Source organism: Periplaneta americana, chromosome 2, assembly GCF_040183065.1.
Source record: "Periplaneta americana isolate PAMFEO1 chromosome 2, P.americana_PAMFEO1_priV1, whole genome shotgun sequence".
In the NCBI taxonomy this organism is placed as follows: Eukaryota; Metazoa; Arthropoda; class Insecta; order Blattodea; family Blattidae; genus Periplaneta; species Periplaneta americana.
The window spans coordinates 93611225-93625827 of NC_091118.1; the positions used below are offsets into that span (position 1 = coordinate 93611225).

Here is a 14603-nt window from a genome sequence, read left to right on the forward strand (position 1 = left end):
AGTTTCTCGAACCTTCCCTTTTTTTTTGTCTCAGAATGTACCTTTACTTTGTTCATTCTTAACATACTTTATCAGATTTCAAAAATTCATCAAAAGCCTTCACAACATCAATCTTAATATACAGAGAATAAAATATAACTCTAACGTGCATTCTCCACCACGTCATGCAGCAAGATATATTTGTTTAGTCAACTCTCTGAAGACAAGTCTGAACCTCACAAGTGATACCAAAAAGGCACCACTTATGAGGCAACTAGGCCTGCTGACTAGCTACATATTACACTAGTCAGACTTAAGATACATACAAACAATTGTTCTGTCTTTGACACATATCGTCAAGTGAGATGTACTGCCTGATAATAGATGTACATATCAGACAGAACCTCAATCAGAGGATAATATATACACACATACATACATACATATACATACATACATACAGAGTGATTCACGAGGATTTACCGTCACTTACGGATGTATATATGTATATATACATACATATACATACATACATACATACATACATACATACATACATACATACATACATACATACATACATACATACATACATACATACATACAGGGTGATTCACAAGGATTTACCGTCACTTACGGAGCTTATTTTTGAAGACATTCTGAGCAAGAAATGTCATATCTCAATATTTTCAGAGCTACACTAATTTGAATTTGTTAGTAAAATACCTTTTTTCTTTAAGCTTAAAAAATATTACAAACAGAGAATGAACTATTCAGAAGTATCATTTTTTTAATTGGCTAGTGTTCTGAAGCTAAAAATATGTTGTTAATTGTTTTGTACAGATTTTGTTTTTCAATTTTTAACTAAAAATTGGATCATTCTTACGCACTTATCACAAAAATTGTTACAAATCGTACAACTTTAGGACTTGATTCTTTGCAGTTTAATTATCCATCCTAATATACAGTCTTGAATAATTTACAAGAGCTGGGTGATTTGTAACAGTTGTTTGATAAATGCGGAAAAAAAATGCAATTCTGTAGTTAAAAATCGAAAAAAAAAAAAATCTGTACGAAGCAACTATGGAATTCACAATACATTTTTAGCTTCAGAATACTAGCTCATTAAAGAAATGATACTTGTGAATAGTTCATTATTTATCTGTAATATTCTTTTACCCTTAAAACTCAAGAATAATGGTATTTTACAAACAATTTCAAGTTAGTGTAGCTCTGAAAATATTGAGAGTAGGACAAATGTTTATATCACTTTTTTGCTCAGAATGTCTTCGGAAATAAGCTCCGTAAGTGACGGTAAATCCTCGTGAATCACTCTGTATATTATATATAATTGACACCAGAAATCGTTGTGTATCACGATCATTTATATTTGCTTCTCCATCCTTAAAAATTATAATTTTTACTTTTGTATCATTCATGTAGTATTTTCTAAAGTGTATGAATTAGTTTACGCTATTTAAAACCATGTTTCGGCCATTTAGTAAAATCTCTCCAGACGTACCTGGATGGATGAAAAACTAGGGCTGGTCCTGGAAAACCTGGGTGCCTGGTAACCCTAATTAATAATAAATAATAATAATAAAAATTTATTGCTAGAACAAAGCTACATAATGTTATATAAATGAGAACAAATGTTGACAATAAGGATGGTAGGACACCACAGTCAATACCACTGATTGCTTTTATTGTTAAGAATACACTATGCGATCTTGTGACATTTAATCTTGGTATTGATGGTCGCTCCTTTTTTCATTATAACCACCAGAGCAGCCTTCTTATGCTACAGTAAATTTTCATCTGCCTTTTTGAATAATACTGCCTCAACTTCGTCTTGAGCGATAAATTTATATCATATCACTGCATGAATTTTTGCTATGTTTTCTGTGTAAAATAATGAAACTACTAGGGCCTGTGTTAAATATTCTGCCTTACTTAGGCTAAATGAAAACAAATAAATCATCTCCTTTTTGTAGTGAGACAGTAAATCGCAGTAATGTCTTCGCTCTGTATTTTCTGTTCCGGTATTAACTGTTTTGGAATGTATCAAGATACAGAGAAATGAAATTCAGACTTCACACATTCAAACTACAGTGACGTGTCGATTTCTGTGATCTCATTCATGCATTGCACCTTGCGATATGTTGTAGATTAGATCTGACACCCTTTGCACTGTTCATCAGTCATGTGTGCACTTTCTGTTTCTGAAAACTTTACGTGATGTATCTTTTATCAGCAACGAAGTCTCTACAGTTTTTTTTTTAACAAAATTGTGAATATTCACTGCAAAATTCAATATTTGCTCTGTATTTGTGACGCCATATTTTTACACTGTACACACACGTGACTTTTAGTGAAGTAAATCAATTATATCAGGTTACTTATTGACCGAACATTAACCTAATATAATTGTTAAGTGATAAGTATTGATTGAACAGTAACCTAATATAATTTATTCATTGGTAACTTATCTGAAAACAACAATGTCTATCAGGTTAAAGTGTTCAGAATTGCTCTCTGTTAAGTCGTAAATTATTGGCCAAGAAAAAAAAAAGTGAGACAACTTGTGTGTAGGTATATATGTATGTATGTATGTATGCATGTTACCACATTGATGGAGTATTCATTCATTCATAGTTTTCTGCCCAAGGACAGGTCTTTCACTGCTAGTACCTAAATATTCATAACTTGTAACTTGCTCGAGCTGCATACATTACACAGTATATATAGCTGTCCCACCTTATCTTCTGTCTTCACTATCTACATCACCTTGCTCTTAGGATTGATCTGCATATATATTTTTTTTTTTCCAGGATAGTGGTTCATTTCAGAACAGTTTTCTGTAATTTTGGCCCTGTATCAGCTATTAGGACTATGTCATCTGCATAGATGAATGCGTGGCGCTGTACTGTTTTTATTCTCCATCCTGCTGTGCTACCCATGCAGATTTTGTGGATTTAGAGTAAGGATATATGAGGGAATAACACAGTCCACAGTCCTCAGAAGATTATGTCAGCTATATGCGACATGAATACATTAAAATGATTACCTTTATTATATTATTTTAACACCCAGTTTCAAAGTAATGAAATTGCAGAGTACTACACCAAAACTACGTTGTTGAAACTTCAAACACGATTTTCTATTTTAAAAAACCAGGGTAGGAGACAGAAACGGATCTCAACACCAAATTTAGCACTAAATTATGTACCTGTTCCTACTATTGGGTACAAAAAAACCGCAGTATTGTTCAGTGTTGTCAATAAAACAATTCATAATTAAGAATATAAAATACTTCTGATTGAAATGCAAAAAATTAAAGTTTATTGTTATATGTGCTCTCACACAAATTATTTGAATTATATAGCCTATATGTTTTGAATGATACTTCAAGATGATAAACTACAAAGAGACATATTGTTGGTAACATGGAAAAGAGCTGGATTGTTATGAGATGGTTGAAATGCAGAATGAGAAAGTATGTGTCAACTTCATGAAACCTTTTTTTTTTTTCTTATGTAAATGTTTCACTCTCATTTCACGATAAAGTTAGAAAATCTGAATCTCTTTAGCTGCCATTTATTGTCATGAGATGGTGCATTCTATTACAGGTAAAGAAGACGTGATGCAAGTTGGACTGATGGAAGTGGCTTCACTGCGCAGTGAGTTGTCACAGTTGCAGAGTGAGAACATTGCACTACGAAATACTCTGCTGGCCCTTCACAGTGAAGTGTATGGTGCAAAGCTAGCAGCAAAGTACTTGGACAAGGAGCTAGCTGGCAGGTCAGAATGCTTCAACTTCTATGTACCTCTTGAAAAGAATAAAACTAACTACTAGGCGATTCAATAAATAAGGCACATTATTTTTTTTCTCATTCAAAGTTTGTTTTATAACAAATCCAAATATATCACATTATTCCCCATTTAATTGACTACAAATACCTGTTTTTCCACATAGTCTTCATTCAAATCTATGGCCCTACAACACTCTGTTAACCCAATGACTGACAGTACTCCTATCCACTGCTTGATCCTATAGACATGTTGTAAGTGCATATGAATGTTTGCAATGGTTTCCTGCTCCTCAAAGAGAAATTCAATCACAGATCTCTGCTTTGTACATGTTTCACGTGCAGTCGCCATTTTAAAACTAAACTACAATGGAAAATGGCGAAACTATATGACAGAATGCAGAAAGTTTTAAAGATGATGTGTATGAAATTTTGTTATTTTCCAATGGAAAGCAGCCAAGAAAAAAAAATTATGTGTATTACTTATTGAACTGCCCACTGCCAACCTTAAACATATTTTCTTAAAATACAGCGTAGTTAGGTAAAGGATTCTTCAAGCTGAGAGGCTTGTTCTAACTGGCAGTGTTGCATCAGACATTTTGTCTGCAGTTAAGGTAGACATAGTGGCAAGGTATATGTGGGCAAATTGATTTCCTCGGTATACCAGGGGCAACTGATACTGCTACTGGTTGTGAGTAAGAATTTATAGTAGTGGAATGTGGTTTACTATTGTTTGTAAGATCCACGCCCAGGGTCCAATGTTCACGTTTGGGGCATTGATGTTGGACTGTGGTAGATGAATAGGTTTCGTGTGTGAACGTCTTAGAGCTGGGTACAAAATTTGATTGAGTTTTAGGTGTCTTTGTAGTTGAAGTTGTTCTGGTGTTCGTAATTTTCAGGCTTTATTCTTTGCGGTTGAAGTTGTTCTGGTGTTTGTAATTCATCTGCGAAGAAGAAGGCCTGAAACTCAATAAAACTTGGTACCCAGCTCTAAGACATTCACACACAAAACCTTTTCACCCACTATAACCCAACACCATGCTCCGAACGAGATCATTGGATCCCCTGGTAATGTCTTACAGAGAGTAGTAAACTACGCCCCACTCCTATAAATTCTGACACACAGCGAGTCGCAATATCAGTTGCCCCTGATTCACCGAGGAGATCGCTTCGCCCACATGTGCCTCACCACTGTAGATGTCTGCTATAGCTATAGATGAAATGTCAGGATGCAACACTGCCAGTAGACCACAGCCTCTCAGCCTGAAGAATTCTTTATTTATTTATGTTGGCCATGAAAGCCTCCCTACATTCTAACATCGAAGCTATATCCTAAGTGTCCCTAGTCACTAGTGCTGACGAAACTGGTAAATCAAACTACTGACTGCCTAAGCCCAGCTAATAGAACAAAGTGATACATGGGTGCAGTATCAGCACTTACAGGTAGGTATTGATGTAAATGTGGCCTATTTGCAGATACTAATTCCTGACACCTTTCTGAAAAGCTACTCACAGAGTGAAATTCATCATTGGTTCATCTCTGGATTAGCTTTAGAGTGCTGGACTTCCATCCAAGCCGCCTAGGTTCGATTCTCGGCCTAGTCATAATGGAATTATGATGACCAAAACAGCAGACTTTGTAGAGGCGTTGGAGGTAATATGAGGTTCCAATGCTGATATAGGATTTAAAGGCTTGAAGCTGAAGGCCCTATACGGGAAGCTCCTAGAGTTTATAAAGTACATGTTTAGGGATGGGATCTGGGTCTGTCAGAGTTGAGGCAGGATGACAGCCAGATTCACGAATATCATCCAGTCCACCTGTCGGACTTGGACATATTGCATAGGGCACATGATGGCCCAGTTGAGTACCTAAATGCATGGATCCATCCCACCAGATCCGATCCTTGAAAAGTCAAACGGAGAAATTTATCATTGGAAATTGGTAGTATTTTCTTTGTAAAACTGTCTTTCAGTTTCTTCTTTGTGTGGAGATTACGTTTGTAAATCCTATCTTTAGGTTTCTATGTAATGAAATAAAAATCGCAAGGATTCATATCAGTATGGTGAATATAATGCAGAATTAATAATTATATCTTCTAGCATTGTCCTTATTGCTGCACTATTCATTCGGAAGTTTTTTAATTTGTTATTTAATGACTCTGTATCAATTACGAAGTTATCTAGTATTGGTATAATTCTGATAGGGTAGTGTATTTGCGTGAAGAGACTGAGGATTTGCCATGGATTACCTGACATTTGGCTAACTAGATAATCAGCCCAAGCAAGATTCGAACCCACGCCTTGGATCAGGAGACCAACTCTTTACCCTTGAGCTGTGCCAATGGCTGGCTCTATCTAGGGTTTATCACTATTACAAAATAAGGTAACATTTCAACAAATTAACTCAGAGTACAAATACTTTATCAAAATTGCACTTCAGCGTCCTCTCAAATCAGATTACAAAAACACACACTTGAATGAAAGCAGAGTACAGTGACCTCTCAAGATGCTTTGAAAACAAAGACTACATCGCTCTAGTCCTAATTCTTGGGGTGTGACTAATCCTTCCAGCCATTTCTGCGAAATAGTACACCATGTTTTAAAACAAAGTGAGATATTTAAATTTTATAAAGTTATTGCAGTCTTCTTTAGGGATTTAGTGGTAATCTTCCTAGAATTTGAACTCAAGCATAGTGGAATCAAGCCCATTTGAGGATTATAACTTTATGGGAACATTCTCAAGTGATGCTTTCATTGAATGAGATAAAGTAAAACAGTGGGCACATTTAAAATGTTGCTTTATTCACAAATGAAGCTGAAGGGTACAATTTTGTGCTGAGCTCTTGTAAGAGATTTCGTGACAATAATGGTAATGAAAATTTTTGATAAAGAAGAGTAGGGGCATGTTAATTTGAAACCTCTCTAGTCTACAGTCGTCATTGTATAATAGAACTCGTCTACATTCATGTACTGTATACGAAATGCACAAAGCAGATAAATAGTAAAGCGAGACCACTCTAATGGAACCATTGACATAGTTGTCAACCATTGGAAACCAAACAACTGACATTAAATTGTATAATATTATGATACACAGGGTTAGTTAAAATCTGGCACCATCCTACTATGTGATATATACTTTATGTTAGAATAATACATATAGTACTATTTATTACAAAATTAATTAATCCATCTATGCTGCATACATCATAAATCTCTGCCATTTCGAAAGGTGCCATCTTGGATGGAACTTTAAAATTTTAAATAGAAAGGTGGTCATGTGACCACTCGAAATTATACAACATTTATGAGTAAATTAATGACCGAATTGGTTTTTATATGTCTTAATTCCTGTTAGTAATATCACTAGAATTAAACATCAGTCAAAGTTCCTTGATGAAAATTCTTAAAAGACCAACCACCGCCCTTATAAAGTACAACTTTTGCAGGAACTTTCAGAAGATGATCGTGACAGAAGAACGCAGTTTTGTGAAGTCATGATGGAATATATTGACAATAATCCAATTTTTCTCGGATAAATTGTGTTCTCTGATGACTTACATTCTGCCTGAATAGATTTGTCATCAACTGCCAGTACTGGTCTCAGACGTAAATCCACAATGGATGTAGGAGAACCATATGTAGCATCCACAAACAACTGAATGTTTGGGCAGACGTTGGGGTCCATTCCTCTGTAAAGAAACTTTAAATGCAAATAGGTACCAGTATTGGATTTGCTTGAAAATCACACAGTACCAGCTATCATCAATATGTTTCCAAATCCTATATATAAACTGAAGATTACTCGCAGGTGACATATTTTTCCAACAAGGTGGAGCTTTACCCCAGTATGGACAAAATGTTTGTCACTGTTAAGGCCAGGTTTCTCCACAATGATGGATTGGTAGGCAAGAATTTGTTGCCTTTGTACTTCTTGTTGTGGGATCATTTGATGTCAGTTGTATATCGAGAAAGACTCAACACCTTAGGAGGTCTGAAATATTGAATACTGGAAGCAGTGCAAAACATTCCCAAGAGATGGTTAAGTCATTCCTTAATTGATTTTTGTGATCGAATGGTGCATTGTAAAGCAGCAGTTTGAACACTGAATTTGGACTTCTTTGGTATCATGTCAAAATAAAGTTAATTTGATTTCAAGTATATACTTTTTATGTTTAATGAAAGGGCGTACACAGTTATATTTTTGTTGTGTAGCAACTTTAATTTGCTAAAGAGCTCTTTATTGCAAATACTTTCTGAAGAACTGTCAAAGTGAACTATTCGAAAATATAAAAATATATTGGGCATTCCACTTAAAATAGGAGATCTGTTAACACTTTCAGTTTAACCAGAAGCAGCTAAAAGAAAAAAATATTTACATATACTATATTGGTTATGAGTTTCCAGTACATGGCCATCCCCACACACTGAGATCAGAGTTTCATGTCAATGAACCCCATGCTTCAAAAGATATTTAGATAGTACGGAACATAAATATAACCCTGTAGATTACTCATCAAAACAAAGATACCATGTAGGAAGTAGATATTTAAGTATCTTAACACACATTCAAATAATACAGAAGTAACCTGAAGAATATCTTACGTATGCCAATATCTGGAATCAGAAACCTAGAATTGAGGTGGCCATTCATCCATATTTTTCTGGGACAGTCCCGAATTTAGACTTCCTGTCCCAGATTCTTTTTAAGACATTTCGAGATGCTAATTTGTCCAGGATTTTGATAAGATATCGTGATTTATCCCAATTTAGTTTTTCGTACATTCATAGTAATGTTTTAAGGGATGTGAACTGTAAAGTTGACAATATATTCAGTTGCCACTACTGGTGTTGGTATAGTGAGGATCACGTAAGAGCAGTTCCCAAAAGACTAATTTGACCATCTCTTCAGTGTTGCCAACTAATACCATATATCACCAAAGAGGGTAAAATCACAATGCTATGTAAAATAATAATAATAATAATAATAATAATAATAATAATATACTATTAACAATAACGATGTCTTGCTTATTTGCTACATCTCATCTTTATGTTGGGAGGTGTTTTCTAAATGGTTCAATAATTTGTGAAAGTGTAGGCCTGTATTTTCCTCCTGGACCTCTTGCACATTATGTTGGTAATTAGTAGATTAATATGATCTAATATTAAAATGTATTTTGTCTGACAACATAAAATTCATTGCTTTGACTAAACAGTTTATGATTCACAAGTTCTAACCTAAAAATGTATTTTGTTTGATCACATACAAACTCCGAAAACCGAATGCCACTTCGAAATATATGCTTAAGAATACTTACTTCTTTTTGCTATTCTGGTTATAATTGCTGTCTCCGTGTGCATTTTCTACCGATCACCTAAGTGCATGTATCACATCATATGTTATATTTATTTACATTTATCTGACTATAATCTTGAATTGTAACCACAAAGTAATGCAACACATAAAATAACTGTTATGTATTAATATACTGTAATACTGATATTAATTAATTATTAGTATGTTCGAATTTCACTAGCTTCCAGTATTCGGCTCAGATATCTGTAACAATTTGAATTTTCAGAATTTGCACTACTGACAACAGCTGTTCCTGCTGCCAACATACCAGTTAGGAAATCACTACCAATTGTAGTATTTCTCAGTATCGAAATTCGAAACGAAGTTGGCAAAAGAAAATTCAACCTTCAAACTATAAAATCACCATAATCCACTAGCATATGTAGTAATGGGGGAAAAAATGGTTAGGTTTCACACCCTTAGGGTATTAAGCTGATTCAGACTATAGTACATGTATCTCATTCACTTTAACATTGAATTAAATATGGGCGATAACCAATGAGAGGCGCTGGCATTTCCAGTATTCCAATGTGCTATGATTGGACTGGGAGAGATGTTATGAGCCATGTGATTGACTAAGTGACTAATATTTTCATTCTGAGTGGTATAGCTAGTAGCCTGACACTATAAGCTTGCATTTCATGACTGTTATAACAACAAGTATTATTCTCTTCCTCACCAGCCACCATTTTAAGAAAACCTCTACTGGTAGAATAAACAATTACACTAACAAAGCAGAGAAGCCAACAATAAATGGTAAAGTTTCCTACAGTCTCAAGAAATAACTGGAACCCAGAAAACACCCAATTGACAAAGCTCTTTAAAAGAGGCAATTAGTTCCTATTCTGAAAAAGAATAGAAAACTATATACTACCATCACTCATCCCCAAGACGCAAAGGACAGTCAAACCTGGGATTGAAGGTGAGTGCTACAAACAGAGAAAGAAATGTTCAAATTTATGCACAGATCACGAACAGACATCTTCGAGACAAATCTAAATCTTTATACAGAGAAAGGAAAGCATACAAGTATCAAAAACTTCTAAAGACCTAATTTCATAGAACAACAAGGAAAGGTCCAAGCTCAAGAGATGCTAAGAAATTTGTTTCGTGCCCGTAGAAGGAAGTCCATTAACACTGACATGGAGATCCCAATGAAATCTTGGGAAAAACACTTCTCCCTTCTTCTTAACAGAGGTAACCTAACCACCGCATGCCAAATCAAAGAGCCTGATGTCATATGACATGGGGCTGATAAGCATAACAGAAGAGCAGCCATCCTCAAGGCGAAAGGCAAGAAAACAACTGGACAGAAAGGAATTTGTAATGAGGACACAGGAGATCAATTGACTACCTTTTGGACCAATTTATTCAACACAACTATCGATTTTAATATGTAATATGTCATTTTTGTGTTTTTGTGTTACTGTATTCTTGTATTGCAATGCGTTATTTTTATCATGAGTGTGTTTATTTTTATTGTTTTTTTTTTATATTTATCACGTAAATGTATATATATGGGCAAAAATTTCTCTATATTAATTTACTATTCCCATTTTGTGAGGTGTCCCGATGTTGGGTCAGCTTACTAGAACATAAACTCTGAAATGTTTGGAAGTATATATTTTTCAGTATTCCACCATGTCCTGAAACTCAACATCAACTTTCCTGAAGGGCAAGTAGGTATGACCTGAAAAAGTCACCTACTCTGTTAAAAGTCTCATAAATTTGAAATAATTTTTGATATATTAAAACGAACCAGTTTCATGAACAGTAATGAAAAAAGTGACATACAGAAAAACTTAGGAAGAACTATTGAAGAGTCACTGGCATAGCTCAAATGGTAGTGAGTTGGACTCGAGATCTGAGGTTGTGCTCAGACATGAGCTTGAATTCCAATTCTGCTGATTACCTGATTGGATTTTCGATGTATTCCTTAATTGTAAGGAAATTGTCCCATTGCGAATTTTCAAACTCATCTTGCCAAAAACCATATCAGGATGTAAGACAAGGATATCCACTATCTTCAATGTTATTTATGAAGAGTGTTTCAAAATTTGCTCACACAGACTACACGTGAATCCTGGATGAAAATGGAGACGAAAATGTTGGTAATAAAATTTCGTTGAAAGGACTTTTAATTACACAATGTAGCAACACTGTATTTTCCAAATAAATGTTACTCCTCTGATCGTAGCTCATGATATCCATACGCTGTTTTAAAACTAAATATTCATATTTTGACAGCCATTGTGTGTTACAAAAAAGTTAAATTTAATTTATATATTTTATTTCAGATATAGTTTCCGTAATTGAACTTATCACTATTTAATGTTCTTTCTTTAGACGAACATTCTCACTTTCATGAGGGCATCATCACGTCTTTACATTTGGTTATAGTTTACATAGTTAAGTAATAGATACCGTCACACATTGCTACTTTTGCTGCGCAACGTTTCTACTGCAGCTGCAAAAGTTGCATGTCATGTTCACACATAAGCCAAAAATAGTGCGCTGCACGCTACTTTTTGTGCTGCGCAACCTGAGCACTGCAAAAGTTGTTGCAAGTCTGTTCACACACGAGGCTTTTGCAGTCGCAGTCTAGCTGCAGCTTTCCAGCTCTGTGTTGATTCTTCAATATACATTTTGTAGTATGTTCACATTACAGTTTCAGATTATGAAATTATGTGATAGCTTACTTATATATTATTTGCTTTTCTGTCCTAACTGGAATTCAGAAATTGACATTATTTTTGTTATAAAGCTATTAAAAAACGCCTATATAGCCTACTTAAATGATAACCAACAGCATATTCTCGTTATAAAAGTATTCAAACTATAATAAAATTTATAAATCACATCTGATTCCACTAATTCTTTCAGAAAGTGTTAAATTCATGTGTCTACACAGTTTTCTATCAAAAGTTCCAGGGTTCGATGCAAACGAACAAAAATATTGGTAATCAATGTTGGCAACCCTCTTGTGCTGCGGAAAATTAAAAAAAGAACTAATTCATCAGGAAATAAACTCTGACTCTGACTTTTAAGCTGTGTGCAGCATGAAAGAGTAGCGGGCAGTTGGTTCGGCAGCCGCTACTTTTGGGTTGTACTGTTGTTCACACATCGCAGTACGAGAGTTGCGCAACATTTTCTACTGCAGCATTGAAAAAGTAGCAACGTGTGACAGTACCTTTATATGAACACTGTAGAAGTCTTAAAATAGGCTAGTATATTTGTAAATTATGTTTTATTTATTGACGCTCGCAACTGCCAAGGTTATATCAGTGTCGCCGGTGTGCTGGAATTTTGTCCCACAGGAGTTCTTTTATATGCCAGTAAATCTACTGACATGAGCTTGTCGCATTTAAGCACACTTAAATGCCATCGACCTGGACCGGGATCGAACCTGCAATCTCGGGCACAGAAGGCCAGCACTCTACTGATTGCGCCACCCAGGTCGACGACTAGTATATTATGAAACAAGTTTATAATGTTATGCTTTATGGCACGAGTCAATGTTTAGTGAAGTTTCTTAATTTTGGATGGGTTCTGTTTTTTTTTCCTCCCATTTATTAATATGTCCATGTTGTTTTGTGTTTATAATCAGGTATTTGATATCCATGAACATATTTACTTTTTCATTGCAGTACAACTTTCTTGTGCAATATTCCACGTTTTGCCCAAGGATTTGGCTGTGTTCAAGTGAAGATTATATAAACTGTTATTTAGTGTTTCTTTTTATTTAGTTTCATTATTTATCCGTTTGCATTGAGTCTAGGTTAAGTTTAATAGCCAAAAAACTTTTTATGTTGACTTTCGCATATTTGAGTATCACGTTATGTTCAGTTCATTTTTTGTTAAAACCATACATTGGCAATAGTGTTGGGCAACTTGTTTATCTTAGCCTTGATAGAGCCAGGTCCCATCCCAAGATGAATATCTGATAAACTCCAGGACCTGGAACCCAAGCTGTTAGAATTTATATCAACATCAGAAACCCATACTATTCCCCAACACTTCAGCTAAGCTTTTCTAACTACATTACAGATGATAGATGGAATACGTGTTGGTGGAATGTGAGAGGAAAATAAAAATACCTCGAGTAAAACCCTCTACAACGTCTACTTTGTACACAAATTCTATCATGGCGAGACTGAGTTTGAGCCCAGACTGCCTGGATGGAATACTAGTGCTGAGTCACAGACGTGGCTAAAGCATGAAGCACATCTCCAATCACAGAGCCTAACCGTTTCATATTTGTCTGTGGGCAAACATTGCAGTTGATACCAGTCATCAAAATTTGAAATGAATAGTTAAGTGGGGCCCTAGTGTTACGAGTCAAATTGATACATTGCTTTAGGGTTTATTTTAAACTTGCAGGTATGCCACTTGGCAATCATGTCTAGTCTTCAATTGGAATGCGTAACAGCTTCTTTCCTTGATTTCATATTGTGGATTGATAAATCCAGGTATATGTCAGTCCACTTCTTGTATTTTATTTTCATTTTCGAAATTTTAATGATTTACTGAATATTATTTAAGTTATTGGCCATTTATTATTCGAATATGTTCTTTAAATTTTGATTGCTGAAAAAGAGTCCAGCAGTCAAAAACATCAGATTTTCAACGTAAATTATATCACATTTATAGCTAATAAAACAGTTATCATTTTATATGTTATTGTGTTCCAACAGAATACAGCAACTGCAATTGCTTGGACGAGAAATGAGAGGTGAAGTGAGAGACAAACTATGGAGACAGCTTGAATCAGAGATACTACTGCATCGCCACAAAACTGTCATACGAGCTTGTCGCAGCAGAGGGAATTGCACAGGAAGCGAGAATCCTGTCCCTGCATCAGAACCCCCATCAAATGACAACAGGAGCCAACAAGGCATAGGCGAACCTCGAATGGTTACAGTTCAAAGAGAACCTGGAGAAGGACTTGGCATTTCTATCACAGTGAGTGTCATTAGTAAATACTTTTAATGGGCTACTTTCCAAGAGGCCTTCATTCCTCAATATGTGTGTCATGTGCCTGTGCTGTGTTTGTTTATGTCTCTGCATCTCAGAATGTTTTCTTTTTTCATTTTCTTTTCATTTTTTGTATTCCATAGATCTTACATCAGCATTGTATCCTTCCAGCTAGGTCATATGACTCACTATGAACGACAGGTGTGGTCCTTCAAACAGTTTGGAGGCTGTGTGTAGGTGACAATTAGAGCCCGGATGTTTAGGCATTTATAACAGTTAAAATAGGCAGGCAAAAAGGCAATAAAAACGTAAAAAAAAAAGGCACAATAATCTTTGAAAACGGCATTATAAATTTTAAAAAGGCATAATACATTTTATCAATAAATTTAAATTATATCAACATAATTCACATATTTACTTCGTAGGTAACACATGTTGACTTATAAAATACTTTTTTTCATGATTAACTGTCTTTTAACAAA

General features: G+C 35.0%; 1 protein-coding gene across 5 annotated transcripts in view; it reads left to right on the plus strand.

Annotated features, from left to right (window-relative positions):
* Window positions 1-14603, plus strand: part of LOC138694437 (Golgi-associated PDZ and coiled-coil motif-containing protein-like) — a 412856-nt gene that overhangs the window by 240860 nt on the left and 157393 nt on the right. For all 5 annotated transcript variants that reach the window (XM_069818142.1, XM_069818143.1, XM_069818139.1 and 2 more), the window contains exons 4-5: window positions 3609-3780; window positions 13842-14109. In XM_069818142.1, coding sequence (XP_069674243.1) covers window positions 3609-3780; window positions 13842-14109 — 440 coding nt within the window. The remainder of the gene's footprint in view (window positions 1-3608; window positions 3781-13841; window positions 14110-14603) is intronic.